The sequence below is a fragment of the Diprion similis genome, chromosome 6, assembly GCF_021155765.1.
Source record: "Diprion similis isolate iyDipSimi1 chromosome 6, iyDipSimi1.1, whole genome shotgun sequence".
Taxonomy (NCBI): domain Eukaryota; kingdom Metazoa; phylum Arthropoda; class Insecta; order Hymenoptera; family Diprionidae; genus Diprion; species Diprion similis.
In genome coordinates, this window is record NC_060110.1 from 866,982 (window position 1) to 891,069 (window position 24,088).

General features: G+C 34.4%; 3 protein-coding genes and 1 long non-coding RNA gene across 5 annotated transcripts; 2 read left to right on the forward strand and 2 right to left on the reverse strand.

Moving 5' to 3' along the window:
- Positions 1–8,248: 8,248 nt before the first annotated feature.
- Positions 8,249–11,663, reverse strand: LOC124407537. The gene is made up of 4 exons (XR_006929317.1): positions 11,502–11,663; positions 10,241–10,332; positions 9,794–9,945; positions 8,249–8,398 (listed from the first exon to the last, which is right to left on the reverse strand). It is a non-coding gene; the product is annotated as an uncharacterized LOC124407537 (long non-coding RNA).
- Positions 11,664–14,822: 3,159 nt separating this feature from the next.
- Positions 14,823–17,574, forward strand: LOC124407533 (1-acyl-sn-glycerol-3-phosphate acyltransferase alpha). 2 transcript variants are annotated; one of them, XM_046883768.1, is made up of 5 exons: positions 14,823–14,904; positions 15,129–15,379; positions 15,948–16,263; positions 16,419–16,584; positions 16,777–17,574. In XM_046883768.1, exons 2-5 carry the CDS (start codon positions 15,327–15,329, stop codon positions 16,938–16,940), a joined length of 699 nt encoding a protein of 232 aa, XP_046739724.1. In that variant the 5' UTR covers positions 14,823–14,904; positions 15,129–15,326; the 3' UTR covers positions 16,941–17,574. The 2 variants fall into 2 exon arrangements, with proteins under 2 accessions (XP_046739724.1, XP_046739723.1); XM_046883767.1 differs by lacking the exon at positions 15,129–15,379 and having other exon boundaries at positions 14,884–15,068.
- Positions 17,575–19,976: 2,402 nt separating this feature from the next.
- LOC124407534 (calcyclin-binding protein) lies at positions 19,977–21,458 on the reverse strand. The gene is made up of 2 exons (XM_046883769.1): positions 21,308–21,458; positions 19,977–21,041 (listed from the first exon to the last, which is right to left on the reverse strand). Exons 1-2 carry the CDS (start codon positions 21,329–21,331, stop codon positions 20,373–20,375), a joined length of 693 nt encoding a protein of 230 aa, XP_046739725.1. The 5' UTR covers positions 21,332–21,458; the 3' UTR covers positions 19,977–20,372.
- Positions 21,459–22,470: 1,012 nt separating this feature from the next.
- LOC124407535 lies at positions 22,471–23,729 on the forward strand. Its single transcript, XM_046883770.1, has 2 exons — positions 22,471–22,609; positions 23,051–23,729. Exons 1-2 carry the CDS (start codon positions 22,492–22,494, stop codon positions 23,509–23,511), a joined length of 579 nt encoding a protein of 192 aa, XP_046739726.1. The 5' UTR covers positions 22,471–22,491; the 3' UTR covers positions 23,512–23,729.
- The last annotated feature ends 359 nt before the right edge of the window (positions 23,730–24,088 follow it).

Here is a 24,088-nt window from a genome sequence, read left to right on the forward strand (position 1 = left end):
ATATACGTATATCATGAAATTGTTGATCCAGCTCAACTCGGCCACCTTTTAGACGTCAATGACTTCGATTTTCTTTTCCTTTTGTGATTCTGTAATACAATGCGACTGTGCGCACGATTTTTTTAGCCCTTCATTTCGGACCTGTCCACAACCAAAATTTGGCGATTATTGACACCGATAATTTTCAGTTCGTGATACCTCTGGAGCAAAAAAATTGATTTTATAATTTCGCAACGACGGTTTTGTTGCCGAAAGTTGATTTGAAAGACTAAAAGTAATGTTTGGAAAATTAGGACATATCTTTAATGGTTCTGAAGTAATAGCTGCTTCACAACAAAAAAGTTGAAACGCTGTATCCCACAAATTTAAAAATATACAATAAACTGTAAAGCTTACGTATATTATATTGCCAGAAATCTGACGATACTTTAGCCCTCTTTCACACTAAAAAATATTATAACGTCCGAACCATCGAAGACTCCTTGCATAGAATTTAAAAATTTTTAGCTACGAAAAATTTCGGAAAAAAGAAAACGAATCGAAAATATCGATATTTCTTTTTTTATTCAAATTTTAGCATCCAAAATTCAAGCGTCAATTCATAAACCGTTTTTTTCAAACAGATGAAACCAAGATGGAGTGAACAATCATAATGTTAAATTTTCAATTTCGAGATATCAGTAGTTGCAAATTATTGATTTTCAACATTTGCTGAAGTTTGACTGCTGAGAATGTCGGATTTAGACTCCAAATATTGAAGAAACAATAATCAGGCAAAGTCTGAAGGGTGGTCGAGTTAAGTATATGGGTATGTATACATGCATGTGTAATATATGTATATTTTTTGTTGGACTATTCAAATTACGTACGCAACATGAAATATATGTCTATTACTATTTATTTGTTTATTTTATCCATATTAATGGTATAGCTAAAACAAACGTAGTTTTGATAGTCATTTAGTTACGTAATCTACATATTTCGTAATATACACCTATGTATTTGCATTATGTGTATCATAGACACTTGATGTCCAGCTTATTTACATGTTAATAGGTATATTTTCTACTATAATTTTTTACCTAGATTTTCAGGCACAATACTCGAATTTCACTCTTTTCATCAAGTTGAATTCAGTGTAAAAATTAAAGTTTTCTAATCAAATTCTGAAGTAACTCTTAGAAGTTGCGTTTTAGTTCAGACAACGAAGTGAAAATAAAAATAATAAATACGAAAGTTTTGAAAATCGGTGAAAATGTTCATTTTGGCTCACTATTGAACGGGTTAAAAGTCCTGAACAATTGAAGCTCCGGAATCGCCGCCATCTTGGAAAAAAGGCGCTCTTCAATGGTTTTTGGCGTATAACTCATTGTATCAACTTTATTGCAAAAATTGTAGTTATAAAAATTGAAGGTCATCAAATTGTCCACGAAAAAGGTTCAGTTCGTTTCTTTCGTAAAACTAATATTTCTTGAGTAAACGAACGACGAACGTGACGCAGATCGCTCCATATAGATCATTATGCGGCAACTCTGCAACAAGAGATTTATATTTATTACGTAAAATTTAAACAATGTAGAACTATTTATTTTTCAATTTTGAAATATCTTTATATATAATAATCATTGTAGTGTCATATTCGCGTGCGCAGCTTTTTTGCAGTTCGACTGATACTGGGACTATCCTCATCGACCACATCAGGATAGGAATCTACGCTCTCTGCATTGGAAGATCGTCTTAAGCTGGTTATTAATGATGCCCTTTCTTCATCTGCATCATCGTGATCGTATTCATCTTCATTCTCATCATTGGCTATTTCGGGTCCATTGAAGATGACAGTAACTCCATGACAATTATTGCAAACCGTTGTGCAATCAATCCCCGCTTTTCTACATCCACATAAACGTGCACAGCCAGTTGTGCATTTGCAAAAAATCAAATTCGACAAAGCCTCAGGTCCAATGGAGTCCATCGTTGTAATTGGATTGAAGTACCCTTGGACTCGTTTCCAACCCCATAATTCAGGAGGTAATTCATTCCCCTGCCATTTTTGCACTTGATTATATATGTACTCTGAAAGAATACTGCCTGGATGCTACTTCTGTTGGCGGTAGTGAGGCAATATCTGGATTTATTTGTGTCACCGACCTAGTGAAACAATGAAATCGATATTTATTCAAACGATTATCTGTAGGCCGTGCACCGTAGGTGCAAGGAAAAAACGTTGTCCAGCTTCAGCGATTACATCGTACGAAGAATTGGGGTTGTTGAAGATTCCAGCGATATCTTGTAATTCTTTGATTTTTTGGAACAATTTGACACACTTGAGTTTCCCTTTATTGAAAATAGCTGAAGTGGTGTCGCAGCCACTAAAGGCATGTAAGAAGAGAATGGTGTTCGTAAGTCCTGATGATTGCAACTTCTGTGATGAATACACTTTTCTCGGAGTTTTTCCCTTTCCCGGTTTAACAAAAAAGATGTTGTTTTGCGATAGAGTCAACGCTATCAGTAAAACTAAAATATCAACATCTTCACCAATAATAGCAACGTTATTTTGTGACAAAGAAACTTGGATTGCAGTATTAATGATAAAAAGAATCTGCATCATCTGCGCTTTGTCGAAAGCCTATTTCCTGATCCTTTAACTTGGTTGATAGCAAGTCTATTAACCTGCTCTTGTTTTCATCGTTTGATAAAAACTGATCTTGCCGAAAGGTGACGCTATATCTTCTTCAAAATTAATTTTGATTTTGCTCCATTTTCTTTGTACTATTGTTGGTATTTGAATATGCATCGAATACTACTGTGCAAATTCGACCGTAATGCTTCTGAATATAATTTATGTACCCCGCGCAAATGGTTGAATAGGTTGAATTTTGTTTCCAAATGACTCGATGTAGGAGGAATCGACCATCCACAATGATAGCACAATTTTGTAGGATGATATCTCCGTTCGATAACTGAAAGAAATGATACAGCGAGGAATTTTTTGTTTTTCGCATGCCAGCATTGTTGAACAGCGACAATGGATACGGAGCTAACTCGTATTCCAAGTGGTTTTCGAGCTCTTTGTTAGTTTTTTTAGAAACAGCTATTCTTTGAACAATCAGTAAGGGATCAAGTGGTACAACCTCCCGGTGAATTTTCACTGCAGAATTTACAGTAGCTAGAGACAGAACTTTGTCTTTTCGGGACAACTTTAGATCGAAAAATTTTTTTCCAATTATCTTTTCCATTGCTATTTTACCAACTTCAATAGCGTTGTAACAATTTATAGTTGTACTGTCAATTCGCCTGGTAGCTAATGACATAATGTCTTTATAAATTGGGAATGGATGATGATTTGAAAACCAATCGGAAATTTTTTTGGTATCCATCGCGTTTCTTTGTATCCTTGAGTCCTTAAAATCAACGTATTGTTCAAAAATCGCAAAAACTATACTACAGAAATCTTCTAATGATGCGGAAACCTCAAGTGTAGCAGTTGTTCCTAGAATCCATCTACTTAGAACACCTGAACCACTGTAATTCCTCGTCCACGAGTGAGACCACCTGAGCTATGTATGCTTCGCATCAGTTTCTGCTCGACTGTCATATCGGACCAGACTCCAGCCCAAAACGAATTTGTCCTTCTCATCGTAAAATATCCTTCATGGACAAATTTTTCAAATTCTACCTTCGTCATCGAGGATTGAAGTTTGAACATGTCCTGCAGATATAGGTGACAAGATTGAGCATATAGTAGATGCCCACTAGTATGAAAAAATGGAATCATTTGCTGGACGCTACGAAGATGTTCATTCCAATCACCCGACCTTTCTGCATCGATATATTCCTTCATCAATGTCACCATATCAAAGTACTGAACCCAGAAAGAAGCCGTCGGTCCATTTGTCTTCAGTTCCTGTAATTTTTCCTTCACTCTTATTTGAAGTTTCTTCAGCACGTCGTTCTGACTGATGACATTGCCGATGGAGGATCGATGATGAAGTCTCTCAGAATTTATTTAATAGTTTCTTGGTTTGCAATAGAGATGTCCAAATTCTCTAAAATTCATTTAGCTAAAGCTGAGTGAACTAATGAATGAGCTCGGACGGCTCTAGCATAAGCATGGCCCTGCAACGTTTCATCTAGAGAATTTGGAGCATTAATTCTACTCAACAATTCTTTCAACCCACTTCCTGCCACTATATATCCGATGCAGCCGAGAAAGGATAATAAAAGGTAAAACCCACCAAGCCTGACCACAATATTGGACAACCATGAGTCCTTTGAAGATGCAGCAACAACTTCACGTGCTTTTATATAAAGAGGTTGATCAAAAGTGACAATACGAGTTCGCTGTTCTAATTTGAGTCATTCTTTGACAGCATAATTGAGTATGGTGTAAACGGTGTCGTGATTACTTGGTGGAGAATTTACAAAAGGAAGTGGAATTACTTTCGTTACTTCATAGGGCAGGTTTTTCGCACTACGCATAAATCCTTTGCATTCAGGAATAAACGGGATATCCAGAAATTTTTCACACATCTATAAAATGTCGTGCGGTTGAGGTGACGGAACTTCTTCTTCTAAAGGCCTTAAACAAGATAGATCCTCAATCATGATGTTCTCCAATCGAGGTCCTCCGACATTTTCGAACGTTTGCAGTTTTCGAAAGTTTCCTTCGTAGATGGAAGCTTTGTTAATTTTTTTATCTCTTGTCCAGTGATAAGTGATGTATTAGGTGTGATGCACTTGATGCCTCCCATGCTATGAAATGTATTTAAACCGTCAATTGTGCAAATATTAAAGTCGGCATTGTCAAAAACAAATTGACAGAATGATCCTGGAAGGATCGTTTGTGCAGGATGATAGATTGCTGACGTTTCAAATGTTTGAGCGTCATGATATGAGGAGCAAAAGCCCAAATTTGAGAGGAGAGTCACCAAATGTTTGCTTTCATATTTCCTGTATACAAATACAGTGAGGCTGATTTGCAAAGGCGATCAAAAAGAACATGGTCTCATTGCTGAAATAATAGCGTGAGCTATGGCAACACTTTTTGTATTGGCTCTGTCATTACTTTTATCTTTCTTCTTAACGACAAGATGGTCTAAAAAGATTCTGAAAGTTTCAGGAATGTTAGTACTCGCATTACTGAAAAAATCATCAGTTGGAGGATACGCAGCATTCTCGTAGACTTTCGATTGAATGACTTCTTTTATAATCGCTTCTGCAGTTTGAACTATGCGCAGTCGTTCCTCACGCTCATAATTTTTTTTCATTTTGTACCAGGAATCAGTCAATATTTTCATTCCCGTGTCACGGAAACGAACGACAGGAACCCTTTTTTGATTTTGCGTGATGATAATTCTGTCGCCATATTTTTGTCTCAATTTATTTTTCACAGTTAATTCGTTGGGAACATATTCCGTATATTGGGATGTCAACTCGGATAGCGATACTTGAGAATCCTCGTGATAATCGAGGTGCAAATAAAATTTTTCCATAGCTGTTGTCACATCTTCGTCCTCAGGATGCCCCCTTTTTTTACCGGTTGGCGTAGAATGCAAAAAAAATGAGGTGAAGCAGGATTGGTGGTATATGGCACCGACAGAAACCAAATCAGTAGTATTCATAACACGATGCTTAACTTCATCTCCCCATTTATCGTTTCTTTTTTCTGCCGCCTCGAGTATTTTTCCCTTCAAAGTTATACTGCGAACATTATAAACTTTCTGCGCTTACCGATAGGCTGCTTTTTTTCTCTTTCATAAAATTCGTCAATGACATTTTGTGTACAATAAAAGCATTTTCCTTTAAAATCAAATGGAGGCAACGAGGATCGCAAACGATGACGTAGAATCGGTGATATCTCTTTTGTTTATTGCAGCTCTTATGCTATCCGGTCGCGTATAATTCTTACGACAAGCGACATGAACTGTTACAGTTTTTAAACCTTCAAGCACTAAATGTTTGTCATCCTTTCTTTCCAGACTAGCTCTTTTCGTACATTATCATTCAGAAGTTCGTATCCCTGAGCTACAAGTTATATACTTTCCAAAAACACACGACAATACTTTCAACAGGCTATAACGGTATTATACCTAACCTAAAACTATCCATATTCAGATATAACATGCTGTAATTTTGGCTACTTTGTAAGTTTACGCGTAGAAAGCTTGGTTGAAGTTCCAACGGTTGGGGAAATTCATCGATCTGCTTCAAGTTCGTCGTCCATTTACTTAGGAAATATTGGTTTTACGGGAAAAATAAATTAAACCTTTTTTGTAGACAATATAATGATCTTCAATTTTTGTAACTACAATTTTTCCGATAAAGTTGATAAATAATGAGTTATATGCCAAAAACCATTGAAGAGCACTTTTTTTCCAACATGGTGGCGATTCCGGAGCTTCAATTGTTCAAGACTTTTAACACGTTCAATAGTGAGCCAAAATGACTATTTAGATCACGTGTGCTATCACCAATGTCAATCATGTCCATGAGCAATTGTAAATTCTATACAAAGTTGGAAACGGTTGGATTAATTAGCGAGATACATTTATGGTCAAGAAATATGTTAGAAGTAACATATGATTGTTACAAATAACATCTGAATACCGAATATGTGTATTTGCGCTTCATTAATTTCAAATTGAAGTTTAATAATTGTGAAGTTATTGAAGATGTAAATTTCGAATTTTGTGCAAGTTTTTTTTTAATTATGCTTTTTTGTTTGAATATATATATATATATACCAGTACCTTTATGTTAAATTTTGAGGCATGCCAAAGAGACGTTTAATTGAATTTTCGCACCCAAGAATGGATTCAGATTCAGTGATTATCCTTGTGTTGTTCCTCGAAGGATGAAGCGGAAATAAGATATTAAAGGAAACTAGCTGCTAATATTCCCTTGCTCGCTAAAGCTCGCTCGGATTGGCTGATTTTTGTGCTCGTGCATGCGCTCGCTGCGCTCGCTTACTCGTTGTCAGTGACACCAAATGAAACGAAATTTATGAGTTACCTCACGCCCATACTGCTTGAGGATTGTTCAATCGGTAATGAATGTTGATCAATACACACCACCAACTTACATAATGAAATAGCAGCCAAAGTTTTTAGCGCACACATCTCCACATAGGGCAGTGACAGCTGATTTGCGAAGCGCTATTACCCACAAGGGAGAATAGCTGCTGAACAACCGCCGTTTCTAAAATACTCTATGCATTTACCGCATAATCTGAGAACCGACTCGACATCTTCTAATACCTAATACCTAATACCTATAACTCCTATAGCTTAATATCTTATTATTATATCTGATATTTCGCGGTCAGCAAATGCGCAGAACTGTGAGAATTTCTCTCATCGCGGGAGTAATGACTGTGGTACGGAGGACGTGTGTTCTGAAGGGTTAAACTAAAATTGACCTTTGTGAAAAACACTCATCCTAATAGTATACATGACTTTATTAAGTTTCATTCGATAAACTCCTCGTCAGCAGTATAACCTATGTTTTATTTCATTTCAGAATTGATATAGAATTATGCATAGGTATAGGGGATGATAATAATTCGAATTTGTCAAAAAATGTAAGAAAAAAGTTTTTAATTACACTGTATCATCGTAGCCAAAATTAAATAATATTTTATGAATGAGAAGTGAAACTAAAAATTGAAAGTTGAAAATAATCATTTGTTCATTAAATTGATTTGTTCTGAAAGCAACAGGAAAAAACATTTCAAATTCATGTAAAATAATGATTGTTAATTGAATTATTTATTTTAATTTTTTAAGTTTGAAAATTACAAAACGTGTTATTCTCGATTATAATTAACACATTATATGATGTTTTCAATTTTGGCGTTGGCCATGCCTTCGTCCCATTCACCTCCTGAAAAATAAAAAAACGTTATCAATGCGCACCTTCGATGGTTATCGATATTTTCAAAATTCATGCGGTGATTCTAATTATGTATGAGCTGTTTCTTTTAAGGTAAGAATTATCACAACATTATTGAAATCAAGCTATGATTTACACTATAAATCCGCCTATAATAATTCAACTTTAAAATCTCACACACTACCTTTTTTAAATTCAGCGATGGCCAGCCAAGCTGCCCGCGCAAAGACTTTACGCGATTCTGGAATCAGAAAAAAAAACAACTTAATCTAGGGAATCGAACTAAAGCAATAAATGCACAGTGATTACAATACAATAAAACCTGACAGCACTGATATTGTTACTCACTTTTTTCTTTAGCCGGAGAAATAAATGTTGTCAGTGCGTCTGAAATACGAAAATAACAAATTTCAATCAATTTCCAACACACCATATGCAATAGGGTGTCCGTTATTCACCAATTTTTTTTTGTTTCTTTGCAGCCCTCCTCAAATTTTTTGTTTATGATCTGAAAAACAATATCAGACCAGAATAGGCCCTTAATTTTTATGTAAAACTTTGCCCTAAAGACGATACATTTGCCATTTGAATAACATTGGAATTCGCCAATTTTCTGAATTAATTTTTTTTTTCACGCACAAGTGAACACACAGCAATGAAAAAGGCATATTCTTATAGGAAATTGATTATTCTACAAAATAGGTTTCTTATAATTATTCGATTAATTCACTCCTTCGAAAGTTATTCACGGTTAAAGTCGAATGTACGTAAATATTCAGATTTTCATACTTTTACGGTAACATTATTGTTATTCAGATAAAATTTAGTGATTTGTTTCTGTATATCTCTAATCCTGACAATCAACTGAAAAATGTACAAGTTGAATGAATTTCGTACTCAGTACTACTACTGACAATAAGTACTACTCAGGTCGTACGAATTACATTCGACTTATACATTTTTCAACTTTTCCACAACTTTTTGCCCTCATATCGTCAGGATTATACATTTGTAGAAATAAATCACTAAATTTCATCTAATTAATAATAATTGTACCGTAAAAGTCTGAAAATCTGAATATTTGCATAAGTTCGACTTTAACCGTGAATAACCTTTACTATCGACTCTAATAATAATCAATATCTGAATAATAACTTCTAAGAACATATTGAAACTTCTATAATCAATGATCGTAATCGTTACCATCAGAGCTCGTTTTATTTTACTTTCTATTCCCGCCAACGTTCACGTTTTGAATGAAAAAATCTATGTAGCCAAAATATGGATATAGATAAGAGACTCTTTATTCTATAAAATTAATATCCAAGGAAAAGTAGTTGAAACTGTTTTTTTTTTAGCTTTATTGAAAAAATATCTTCAAGTTCGGAATTAAATTGAATTATTTGATAGTGATATATAATTCTTGATAAAATTATCGATACCGAACGAAAACTTCTATTCTAATTTCAATAGAGATGTAAAAAATATTTAATTTGTGTCCGCCATGGCTTATTTATTATTATATCATTATTATTATTATTATTATTATATCATTAAATTCAGTGTTTATCTTTACTGTGTAGTTTATTAGATGTTCCATTATATGTAATGTGTATTATTTATGTTCCATTTGAGGAATTATCATCTTATGATTGTATTGACCATAATATTTGAATTATTATAAATATCATCTTGACTACTACAAAATTAATTACCATCTAAGGTAGTGAAATCTACAAAACAAGTATCGTTAGCGCTGATATAAAATTCTCTCCGCACACAAAATAGTTGAAAAACAAAAATTGACAATTGACTTTTGTAATAGTTCTTGAAAGTAAGAAAATGATACCTTCAACAGATTCTTTTAGCTGTTAATATTATTTTGCAAAAGCTGAGTTCTTACCCCTTCAATATTTCTTCTTAGCGAACATACTATGCAGCAATAGTGCAAAATTATCGGCTACCGCACGTTTTCGATAATATTCCGCCCTCCTGTGCTTATAGTGCTGGTATGGACACTTACGCCAGCACGCGTCCCTCGGCGGTTGAATTTTGCTATACAAATATGAAAAAGCTTTGAATTGAACACGTTGAATCAATTTTTGTTGCAAATTATTGATATCTATCATATTTTATCGATTGTTTCATTGCAAAATGTTCGTTTCAAATGAAACATCCTAATCATCATGCAATTTCCGCAACTCTTTAACCGTCTCTATTATATAATATATAGAGACGTATCATTTTGTTGGATAGCCACAAAAACCATTGGAAAGAATTAATTTTCTCACTGATAACATTGATGACATTTATTTGGTACTTTATAATAGTAGATAAATCAGTAACTCACGGTGAATAGCTCGGGAGGATTCAGGCCGTGATGATCCCTCACTTCGAGTATGTATGTACATTCACGGCGGTCATTACGAGTAGAGTCGTTCACTATTTTCGCAGACAAGAAATGAAAATCTTAGAAATTGGAATCCATATTCATATCTTCGTAATTCGTACGATCGATAGTACACAATGATATACAGAATATATAAATCTCATAACCCATAATAGAAATAACTTGATTGAATCACATAAACAAAATGACCAATAACGATGATTCTTTATTTTCCTACGGTGTTGACGTTTGTAGCATTTACTTGGTAGGGGAGAGGGGGGTAGCCCCGACCATGTCTAAAATGTATGCTCGCTTGCTGTTTTGTACCAATGTTTTTGTTTTCCTGTGTTCGCTTTTGTCCTACTAAGAACGTGCAATTCGTAGAACTCGACCTGTCTTTGCGTTTGCTCGTGAAAGTGTCAGTACTGAACTGTATGCGACACGATCACATCACACTCAACTTTAAAAAGAGTGTACCGTTGAAAAAACGTAAGTTATTATATTGTTTACCGGGCCAAAATACAGTATAATAATTATATCTTACAAGTTTTTTTTTCGTTTGGAAAAATTAACATTAGTTTCAATACTAAAGCCATGTTTTTGTTCAAAATCGAATCGAGTAGCTCCACCCATTTATTCAAAGGCCTATTCCTTTTCGAAAGTTCATTCAAAAAATTTACTTAAATTACCTGTCTTTTGTTTATCGTAGGTGGGCGTCAAAATGCCTAAATTCGAAGGGAGAACAACAAATCGAGGAAATTGGGGCGAAGAAAATACGAAAATAGCGATAAAAAAAAAAAGACGTTGAATGCATCATTTTTGGCGAAACATTTGATGAAGACTAGATCCAATGCCGCAACTGCGAAGACTGGGCTCATGAGGCATGTGTTAATATAAATCCAGGCGATTTGTATTACACATGTGACGTTTGTATCGCCAAAGATCGATTCCGCAGTTAATTATTACGGTGGGCGGAGCTATCCGCCACTTTTCTGGAGAGGTCGAATTTAAGCCAAAGTTAAAAATATCTTTATTCAAGTTTCTGATAATTTATAATTTTTTTTTCTACGATATTTCATTAAAATATATCTTGCTTATAATTTTTGTGCAGTTCCGATTATTTCTCCACCCTTAATTTGAGGCATGATCATAAAAATAGAAAACTCGGCGGGGCTACCCCCCTTTCCCCTACTTTATGATAATAGATAAATTGATAACTCACATCCAATGGCTCGAGAGGACTCGCGCCGTGATGCTTCTCGACGTCGGGAAGATTCGCGATGGTCGCTGCGAGACTTAAGTCATCCGCTATTTTGGCACACAGAAAATAACAATTTTAGAAATGGAAGTTAACTCATTCATACGATCGATGGTAAAAAATAATGAACACAATTTATCGCGTGTCTAATGGTGTAAGATCGTATGCGCCAATATACGACCTTTTACCATGTATAATGGTAAAAGGGCTAATCCTTTTTTTTCGTGTATCGACGAAAAAATTGAAAATGTGTTTATTAACGTTAAAATTGCAAAACTAATCAACTAACGATAAAAGGTCGCAAAAACTGGCGGTTACGCCCTTTCATTTCCAGCACTTTCAACCCATGCAAGGAATAAAACGCTAACTATCAGTCGAACTTGTACAGAAATTCCGCGCTATACGCGAAATCGCATTCACATGCAAACATTTCATTCTTGCCATGCGTTTAAACTGATTGTATATCAACTCACCAACAGCAGTCTCCGTTTCAAAGTCCTCGGACATTTTGATGGTGAATACTGTTTGTGAAACGTTGATGCGGCTTTGCTACAACAAAATATTAAAGGCATGAATTTTTTGATGATCGATTTGATTAACTGATTGTAAATATGAATTAGCATTCTCTTACCGTAAGTATAGCAGTCGTACCATTCTTTCCAGAGTTCACTAGTCAACTGACCCTAGAGCTCATGATATATTGAAAACATGGGACGATGGAGAGGTAGATGGGTCATAAATTACAAACAGCGTATAATAAGGATTATTACACATCGATACTACACTACTAAGCATACGTTATCAGAACGCCTTCTTCCTCCTTTTCTGTTAGTTAGTCCTGTTATCAGTCCTCAAGTTCAATCCTCACAGGGAGTCAAGTTTCACCGGATTGTGGAGCTAATATTTAATTAGATGATATTTTTGAAAATGAAAGTTGATTATAAGGAATTGAGCAAAAATTTTGCTGGCCTATTTAACAAAAACATGTATTATTGAATAATATGAAAAATCTAATCTGCTCAATGAAAATTTCTAAATAGCGGCAGTGAAAATTAGATTTCACCAAGTAGCGAACCTGGACAGCCGTAACGACGGAAAATCAGTCCTGGAGGTCAGAAGTCACCAGATAAACGACCTAGACAGCTAGAACGTCACAAAATTAGTCCTAAGGGTCCACAAGTCACCGGGTCAAGGGCCGGGACAGGCAAAACCATGAAGCGCTTGTTTTAGAGGTCCAATTTTACCAGGTAGTGGACCTGGAGCGCAGGAACTACAGAGCGCTTGTCCTCGACGTGGAAATTTACCTGGTAGTGAACCTGGAGCGTAAGAACTACGGAGCGCTTGTCCTGGAGGTCGAGTTCCACCAGGTACTGGACCTGGGGCGCAGGAACTACGGAGCGCTTTTTCTGGACGTCGAAATTCACCTGGTAGTGGACCTGGAGCACAGGAACTACGGTGCGCTGGTCCTAGAAGTCGGAATTCACCAGGTCAAGTACCTGGAGCGTAGCGCGATTTTCATACGTCCTCTCGACTGCGCGGTCGTTTCCGGACTGAGAATTTCGGCTCGCTAAATTTTGTCCCCGCCAATTACTATAGATCGACGATGACGTAAATAGAAAAAAAATTCCGGTGACGTCACTTTCTGAACATCCGAACATGCGGACATCCAAAATTTGGTTTCAAACTTTAATACTATATATATAAGATATAAGATAAGATATAAGATTATAGAAGTAAAAATGGTACACGTCCGATTTTACGTTCCATACGAAACGCGACATTCAACTAGAGATGACATATACGGGATATACTTATGTCATTACGATTTCAGGAATTGCCTTACTCTTCACACAACTATACGAAAAGAAAAGTACAGAAAGGTCTATAAAATAGGATACTGGAATCAACCGGAATCATTTTACGAAACAGTTGAATAGAAAATGACTTAATCACCAACAATTGTCAGGAATATTTTTGCCGCATTTGATGCTGGATCACTTACTATAATACCAAAAGCCAAGCAGAAGCCTGTCGCGAAGCTAGCGTTGCGTTCAATGAATGTCCCTAAATGAAATGCTGGTTGCACTGTAGTTGCACCACAACCCGAATTAATGCAGCCACAGCTAACCACATCGTTTTTTCGACTTCCTGCTAAATACTGTCTTGTTCCATGAAGCTGTTGTGTTCTTGAATATGTGAGATCAACGAATTATCAGTGAATTGCAAAATTAATTCTAACCGCTTGAGGAAGTTAAAGTAATTATACCTCTTGAAGAGTTAGACGAAATAGCTTTACTAAACCGGGAAACAAACAAAAGTCACGTAATAAAACTATCTTTGTAAGATGCTACTAAAGCACGCAGGGGTCAGTAAAAATATTCACATACCGTGCACTTATAACAAAGCATTTAATAAATTTGCTTAATCATCTTTATTCATGTGAGTTTGTTTTTATCATGAATACAATGAATGCAATTTGAAGAAACTGGTTAGAGGCTGCTCGTGTAGTTGTAAATTGTTATCTTGTACTCAATTTTCACAAGCCTAGTAATTTCAGACTTAGTGATACGAATGCAGGAAGTTGGCGGTGCACGAGTCGCATATCCTATTTTTTGTAAGGCCTGTGATGGGAAGATTGACTTTACATTCCTGTCGGAAATGCGCGGAAGTGGCCAACAAGTCTCGAACGTGTCAGAGACCGTGCGGTAATATATATTCCCTCACACCCTAGTGTCTGGCCTGTTTGGAAATGGGCCATTTCGCGTACCCTCTACAGTGCGGGAAGTCAAATTTCCTATAATGATTAATTTAAATGATACTTATGCTTTTGATTTTATACATATTTGTTATTGTCACATAATTTGACGTCACAAGAAATTGGGATCTTTGGAAAAAAGTTCGTTTGTTATCCAATGTTCACTCAAAGACCATGGCGACCCCGTCATCACACCGACAATACTACATACATCGCATGTTCACTGACGCTACACATACGCGTTATATTTTTCCTCTGAGCCACTAGGGGCGCTGTAATAGGGTGATACGGGTACCTTCCGCTCTATCCCATACTCTTTGGTTCTAGCCAAATAGAGGTGCTTATCATGAAGTATCCCTTTTACTTCATGGTGTTTATCCACTGCCGCTTCGGCCATTGAGAATATGCCTGCACATGACGTCATTTATATTCAACCTATCATTGTCGTGACGTCACGCGCGGCCTATCACGTGACTTTGCTACTGCGCATCTCCATTTAGCGTACACCTTGTTTCCTCATACCATGATGTAATCCTTCCACCATGTCCCGGAGTGAGATTAATATGTGAACCGGTATTTTAGCAAGAAATAATGGCACCGTCTTGTTTAGAAGTATTATTAGTATTGTTTATACTTGTTTTGCCATTTCTCTATGAAACAAGCAAAAGTTTTAGATATTACTTCAAGTTTTTGATGTATTATGGTATCGTGATGGCAAATGCAGTGATGGTTATACCAATTATGATGTTTCGCCCGGGAGACGTCAAAAATCTATTGTTAGTATTCATTGTTAATATTTGTTTACCTGTATTTACTTTTCTTTATTTTCTCAGTAGACACAGTTTTTGTGGAACGTTCCTCGGTGACAAGTGACGTCGTTATTCAAAGTATTTTTCTTCGTAATTCGACACTTACACACGCGCGAAGTCGTACGCAAAAATAGTGTTTTCCCTACTGGTGCCTGCGACTTTTCCCTAAGTGACGCGGATGTGGCGTGAATAGGGGATGCTTTGATTAGAACAATAAATATACGTATGGCGGTGTTATATGATTTTTCAATACGGAACGCTCTATCTTCTTTTTTAAAGTAGGTATATTTTTTACCGATAACGAACGGAATCAATTATAAATTATTTTTAATACTAACACGTACATCATTCTTGAATCATTACATTTAACCAATTATCATATTATATGAATGATGATATGAATCATACCGGTACATCTCACCCGAAATCATCGGTATCATGAACTAACTAGAGAAAAACTATCTAAATCTCAAGTCATGTCACATCTTTCTTTCGTCATTATTTGTAACATTGTTGACCACCAATAGCATGTTTGAGTTATTATTGAATCATTTTCATTACGCAGTAATTGATTACCATGTATAGTCATAGGTCTGTAAACCATTATACATTACATGTAAGCAAAATTATTCTTAGATTTTGAATTTAGTTGTCGTATCATATTATTTAGTTATTTGTTTTTTATTTTTAAATATCATCTTTTTGAACATACTAAAAAATAATTTATATAGTTTAGAGAACAGATAATGCTGCACCATCTAAATTCCTTGATATAATTAATAAAGTATTATTTTTATCCTGCATGTCAAGCAAATTTACGTTTATTAACAAGGTTTATATTTTTAGACTGGCGTCGTCAGTATGCCATCACGTTAGCACTTTGCTTGGCCTTCGTTGGGAACTTCGTGGTCGTGAACATTTGGAAAAAGAACAAGCCTGCATCATTGTAGCAAACCACCAGAGCTCTTTAGATATTTTAGGCATGTTTGATATATGGCCAATAATGGATAAATGTACCGTAGTTGCTAAAAAAGAAATATTCTATGCTTGGCCATTTGGTCTTGCAGCATGGTTGAGTGGTCTAATTTTCATAGATAGAATGAATTCAGAAAAGGCTCGCTTCGTCATTAATACGGCCACAAATCACATCATAGAGCAGAAGGTAAAGAAAAATGCAATCTTCAAATTTGTATTATTTTGAGGTAGTATTTCTTGTTTTCAACCATTATTGCTAGATTCTTACTGTTTATTATTTCCTACCTTTACTTTATAATCAAGTATATACAACGTATTTCAAATTTATTTCCTATACAACAGATTAAACTGTGGGTATTTCCCGAAGGGACAAGACACAACACCGGCGAAATACATTCCTTCAAAAAGGGCGCATTTCACGTTGCCATAAGCTCTCAGTTACCCATTTTGCCTGTTGTATTCTCATCATATTATTTTTTATCGGCGAAAGACAGACGATTTGATCCAGGTAAAAAAAATTTCGTTACCAAATTTTTCATGTAATACTCAACAATTTTAACACCCAGCTCTAATAACCAACGCAACTCATCTTAGTTATATCTACACCCTCTGTTTTATGAGAAAAAATTCATGAATATGGAACATTTGAAAGGTGTTCCAAGTTATTTACAAATAATAAAATATCTGGTTTTATTCGAAGGACGTGTTGTTATAACAACATTACCACCAATATCTACCAAAGGCTTGGGTAAAGCAGATATTGAAGCTTTGATGAATAAAACAAGAAAATCTATGTCAGAAGTGTTCCACGCTACAAGCCTGGAAGTGCAGGCTTCGCGCTCATCGATACAACATGTGAAATGAAAAGGTTGAAATCTTAATTTTTTCTAATTACGCAAATAAGTCAATTTTTAGGAAATATTTTTGTTTACACCCAAGTTATTGGCGAAAAATAATTATTTGTGTACAATTTACTTGAGACCAAAGGTTGCATTCTTTCTGAAGAATTTAGTTATATTACAAAGAGAAAGGTCGTTCTCAATCTTCTGTAGTTTGATAAGTTAGTCTTAGGTTATACACAAATGACTTAGAAAAAGACTTTAGTACTCTTGGTTGCTTCGGGTTGATATGTTCCTAAATCAATTATAATATTCTCATACTTCTATAAAACTTTGGACTTATAATTTAGTATCATGTGTACGAATATAGTCAAGATAGAGGATTCTCTATATTTAGAGTGAACCCTATTTATCTCAGGTCCAAAAAATACAATGTTAAGCGTTTCACTAAATCAACCAAAGATTAAGAACCCAAGCTTCGGATTAGTATTATAATTTCCAAACTTGCGTAATCTTACAATTAGACAAACAATATAATGAACTTTTATTGTACGTGAACTTTGTTCTTTAGCAAATAATTTATAAGTTTACGTGACTTGCATAGTTCTGTCAAACTTTACAATGAATGATTTTAATTAGCTATAGTATAGGCGAAATATCAAAAAGCCATCACCGAGTTTTTTGTAGTTTATTATACAGTATACTGATAATCAGATAAAAAGAGTGGTTATTGAAAGGAACTGGGCAAGTTCCAGTATATTATTTACTTATTTTCAATGCGGGATGAAAAAATCTTTACAATTTTCAAGAGAAATATTCTTGCTTTCAGTATAAGTAAATTTATTTCCACAAAGATAATTGCTAAAATTGTTTGTATTATAAATTTTGATATTGTTGAATTACAATATCTCTATTAAATTGATTATTATATTTATGTCTCTTGTTAAAACAGTATTAATTGATATGTTAATTAATCAAGAATTAATTACAGTATCGGAAAATGGTTGAAAACTTTTATTTTACCATTTTTAAATTGTAAATTGTGTTTAAAAAATAATGTTTTCTAGGACTATTATCAATGATAGTTATTGCTCGTAAATTATTTACTTTACTAGTTTGTACAATTTTGATTTTCTGCCAAGAAAGTAAATGGCTAATACTTGTTTTAAGTAGGTGGAGTACAGATTTATTTTTTTAATTAAGGATTAATAATTTTTGTAAGCAACTTATATACAATCGATGTAACTCTTAGGACAAAGGAGATATTCCATTTTTAAGTAGTTTCATTTTAGATCAAGATTGCTAGCAACTTAACAATAATTGTGTGTGAAAATGAAAATTGATCTCAAATGTGCCAATGACAGGCTAGTTACGTTTTTTAGTTTATTTTCACAAATAATTGGTGATTCCAGGTATAAAATTTCTGAAATTCTGATATCCTGTAAAATAGATCAATATTATATTTGTGGATTATTTAGAATGAAATACAGCTTCACATAAATAAGGTGAAGTTGAAAATGGTCTATGGAACAATTTGACAAATCGAAAGTTGTGAATATAATATAAATACGCGCATGTCTGTGTATTTGACGTATTATTTCAATTAGCAGATTACAAAATAATAAAAATATTCAATAAAAGATACACTATCTCAATTGGGACATCAATCAATAGAACATAAATCTACGTCCATTGTGTGTATCTCAAGTTTAAAAAATCCTGTTCAACCCCGAAACTTCGATCTTCGGTTATTTTGCATGGTGACCAGGAAAAATAACAGCAAAGATCTACGTTGAACTTAGTACCGTTAATGTAATGAAATATTAGGTCATTACTATGCAATTACAAAATAGTTTTGAAATAGGTGGTTTTTCAAAATATGACTATGTTATGCTATTTTTCCGTTTTTTCGGCATATTAAGCAGGGTTGATATGACCGTTTTCTGACACAGCAGCCGCATTATTTGAAAGAATTTCACTTATTAGAAAGAAAAAGAGTGGGTGGATATTTGTTAATCAGTTTTATTGGGAAAATAAAAAAAAAAAACATATTTTATCTCAATTATTTATGATTTTTTTTTAAGTATTGAAAAATATTGTAGCAGGCGTTTTCAGTGAATTTTTTTTTTTTTGCCTGCCGGTTTGAAAACTGTCACTTTAGTCCCACTTAATGGGTAAAAAAAAATAACGTAAAATTCGTGCATGTGTTACAAAAAGAATCTTCCTTAACATGCATCATTAAGATTACTTGACTAACTTCAACCTTATCGAAAAGATTTTCTGACTTTCTCTGACCAAATAAATTATCATTTTATCCTGTCTGGAAATCGAAGTCATAGTGTAGATGCGAATATCTGATGAATGAAGCTCCGAATCAATCAGTACCTCAAAACACGATTATGATTTATATGAAGGTCATGGAATGGAGCACAACAAAAAAATTCTTCAAATTTTTTCCACCGAAAAAACTATTCTTTTTTATCCCATTATATTGCCATAACATTCCCTGACGTCTCTCGGACTTCCCGGTTTTTCCTGACTAGTGGCCACCATGTCTTGAGTTATGAAATTTATTTATAAATATGAATAGTCTGGTCTGAAAATGTAACTATATATATTTACATCATAAAAATATGATCGGTTGAACAGGATTTTAGTTTTTGTAGCTCGGTTAGACTGTGGTAAAAAATACCATACTGCATCTATGTATTTTGTAAATTCCAATTATACTAGCCATTAATTATACACTGAAGCGAATTGTATTCATTTGAAACCAAATAAAATCGAAAATTTAGAACTTCAAACTTCTTTTTCTTTAGCAATAAATTACTTAAATTTTAGATATCGTACCACCGGTTAAAAAAATTTGTAATCATCAATCTAAAGTAAAAAGAAACTTATTTTAAGTCCTCTTTAATACAGTTCTGCTCGTTTAAATTGCTTGTGTATATCGTTAAAATTTTAGCATTTCCATAGGATTTAAGTAGTTGAATGCTGTCTGGGGTTTGTGATCGAAGGAAGATATACAAATAAACTCTCGGGAATATTAACAACAAGGCGATTATAATATTTATAACTTATTTAATGTATTGGTCTTCCTCAAGGTTACATATTCCTACACAGCAGAAACATATATTTCACGATGCTGATTGAATGATAATTATGATCATTAGAAAAACGATAAGAGCTTATACTGTAAAGCAGTACACATACAGGGAATCTAGTGCAAGGGGAATCTCCGAGCCACACGCGCACCGTCAGTGTCAACACATGCACAAGTTTTCAATCACAGCATCTGTCTGCTAAGCTGGGCTCACGTTAAAGTTGTGTGTATATTGGCGCAGACGGTGCGCGCCTGTTTAAGAGGTTACCCTTTCACCAAAGATCCCTTATATATTATGAAATTTTAATTTCTACAGTATATCAACATAAATTTATGATATTAATGATATATAATTCAAAGCGGTGGAACAGAAGGCAGGCCGGATGACCGTTTGTCTTGACTTTCAGTCCATGCTTTTGCAATCGTTCTCTTCATGTCGTCATCACCTTCGTCGTAAAACTTCTTCATAAGACTCATCAAACTTGAGCTTGGATCACTATTTTCACTCATTTCAGGTACTGCTGGTGCCTTAGCTTCTTTTATTCTTTTTTCAACACCAGTAACATGGGACCAATTCTTAGGTATTTTTTTAGCCAAAAATATAGCAATCATATCAGTTTTAACTTTTGTATAGCTTTGTTCAGGAATTATTTCTTCGCATAAATTGTTAATAGGAAGCTGATAATTTCGACTGTCCAATCCTAAGACGTGAAGGTCAATAGATCGTTCCATGAAATTGCAGTACACCGCTTCTTTTGGTAAAGATTGAACATTCTTCAGTGTAATGTATATTTTGATAAACTTTTCCGACTGATCCCATGCGTAGTTGTTCAGTTTAACTTCATAACATTTGTTACCAAAAACTTGCGTTGGAGCTGGTTTAGCATCCGGATTTTTGTTTTCTTCCAAGTGCTTAGACAATTCTGTTTGAAGTCTTCGAAGCTCCAATGTAAGAACATCCTTTGTTTTTTGTCGAGTTGCTTGTTCCATAAACTTATTTAGCTCCTCAATATCCAGTTTGATCTGTAATGTTAATCATTTTAATAAAGAATTCTCACAGAAAATTTACCCAGTCTGTATAACTATGCAAACCGAATTTTTGGTAGAATATTTAGATCTAGTTTTTAATTTACGTTTGAGACGTAAATTGAATAACTAAATATTAAATTCACAGTAAGACAAATTTCATAAATTTGACAGATCGAAACCGAAAGCCGTAGAACATTCTATGAACGTTAAGCTTTATAAGAGTTTTTCAGATAAATTAGGATTCTAGTCTGCGTACTTACTTCATCGATTTTAGATGGTGACATTTTCTTTTTGTACTGATTTCAAAGTCGGGTAAAACTTTTCTAATTGTTTTCGTTACCGATACTTTTTTCTCAAAATGCGTGATTAGATTTTCTACGTTTCACGTCACGTTGCTCTGACAATGAGTTCCAATGCCGTATCAGTGTTGCCAGATGGCTGTTGCACAAATCTCCTAGGGTAACTTTGAAATCCTCCAAGATTCTCCTTACCCACAAAGAAAATCCTCCTAATTTTCCTACTAAAATTTTTAACCGACAAAAAATGTCATTGAATCAAGTTTGTATATAATTGGCATGTGGAAATAAAATTTACCTATTAGAATAAACCGTTCCTACATTTGAAATGCTCTACTTTACCAGTAATTCTAGTATTTGCTTTACCGATAGAATCTCTTATCCCCTCAGGTGGACGCCTTTCGTTCACCGTACTTGTTGTATAAAAAAATAATAAACAAAGTCAGTAAAAACTGGGAAGTTAGCAGGCAAAGCGTAAATTTGACAATTTCTCGAATTTTCTCTGAAAAAACTCCTAGATCTTTTATCTGAGAATTTTTTCTTCAAAAGCTACCTATTCCTCCTTAATCTCGCTTAAAAGTTACTAGAGATATTACATTACGCTCTTCTAACTACTTTCCAATAATTACAGTTATTGTGTCAACCGTTAAAATTAATACTTAGCATATATTCAATCGTAGATGAAAAAACCTATCAGCCAATATCACGTTACTTTTAATACTGAATATAAAATATTAAGAATAAACCTTGAAGGTCAAGCAGCCCCGTAAAACGTTGCTATACATATAATTGTGTACAATACACCCCAAAACCTGTTCAATCTTACACACCTGTGCAAACCTTTCACACAATTATTAAATTCAGCAATCATTGTAATAATCCACTACTTAACTTTACTTATGTGATATTAAGAATATTCTTAACTGTAGAATAATTTCGAGTCTAACTTTTATTTGTCCGGAATTGACCGTTAGGACGTCACATCGGTATGTGATGTGCCTACACAGTGGCTTCGGCGATGCTTAGAACTATTTGTTCATACCCTGATAAGTCTCGCCTCTCAGTATATTCGTTTGTCATGACTGTTTGTTTGAATTTCAAAACTCAAATGGTGTAACCGTTCGTAAACAAACAATTTTGCTTTAATAATGAGTGAAGATAATATTGCTTCCTTTAGGATTGAAGAGGAAGAGACTCCGTGTCGGCAAAGACCTAATCAACGTCGATCTACATTTTTCCGAAGACGTTCAACGCTTCAGGTTCCGGGTAAGTTCAGGAATGATCTCTATTGAGGTTAAATTTTGATGGTTAGAAATTGTATGTAGATCGTGTGTAGTAGTTTGTGTCTTGATAATGAAACTAAAACGGTCAAACTTCTTTTTAATCTGCGGAGGAATTTTTTTCTAGATCTACCTCTACGTTGTCTTAAGAATGTAGACATTTCGTTCCGTGCTGTGACAGTGTAAACCAGACATGCATAGGGTGTAAACAGTATATTTGTTCTTGAGGTTTACAACAGAAATTCAGTATCCAATTTATTTATGAGTTGAACTAACTTGACTTGCCTTCACATTATAACTGAAATAAAATCTTACATCCAATTTTGACTTGTTACAAATTAGAAATTAGATTATACATCTGTCCTATTGATTTAGTTGAAGTGTCGCTAGAATTATGATTAAACAAATAAGTGTTGTATATTCTCAGGTGAGGATGGATTGAAGAATGCGTGTGACAATGAAAATAATGGCATACAAGTGGAAGAAAGGATTGAAAATGTTGTTCCGGATGATCTTGAAAAGAAAACTGACGGGACACAGTTCGATATAGAGAAATATATAGCTGATCTTGAAGAAGAAAGAAAAATTTGGAAACAAACTCTGCTGGATCGGAAAAGGCAACATAAAAGTATCTCAAAACAAACATCAAATCTGCAGCGCTGTGAACAGGATCTAGATTTGAATGTGTTATCTGAGTCTGAGAGAACGTTTCTGCTTGTGCGACCAAACTACGAACACATATGTGAGAAAGCTAAAAAGTTACGTATTATGGCAGCCGAAACTAGAATATTTTGTAACCAAATGACACATTTGCACAACCAATGCATGTTAAGAGCCCGAAGAAAACTTGATGCTCTCACAACAAAAATTATTGATATGGTGGATTAGATATTTCAATTGCTATACAAGAATTTATCTACCGTTGGATGTCTTTTCTAACTTAGTGTAAATGGTCTTTATATAATTAAATTTTATATTGAGTATGTCAAAATTATGGCACGTACACCACATTTCTCAAAAAAGCCAAGAAAATAATTCCTCAGATGAAAGATTGTAACTTTTGTTGTGTGTAAATAGTAAGCCAATGTATTCTACAAAACTATCAAATTTTCGTGAGCGATGCTTACGAATTAATTTGAGTTTATTATATAAGGTATAGATTTTCCGAAATATTCACAATTGGTAACTGAATAATATTGATAAACAGTTTCCTCATTTCTTGTAAACAAAAATTTGGAACAATTGAAGTAAAATCTTAAATCTCAATGATTGATTGTGTGCAATTGGAATGGACAAAGCCTCTGCAATATTGTCATTATCAAAACAGTAACAATGAAATGAAATAATGCTTCAATTTCGGATTAATCACAACAATCCTGAAGTTTGAATGATCATTTATTGAATCAGATGTTCACTTGGTTTTATGCAAGGCAAAGTACTACGTGAAAGATGCATGTAAAAAACT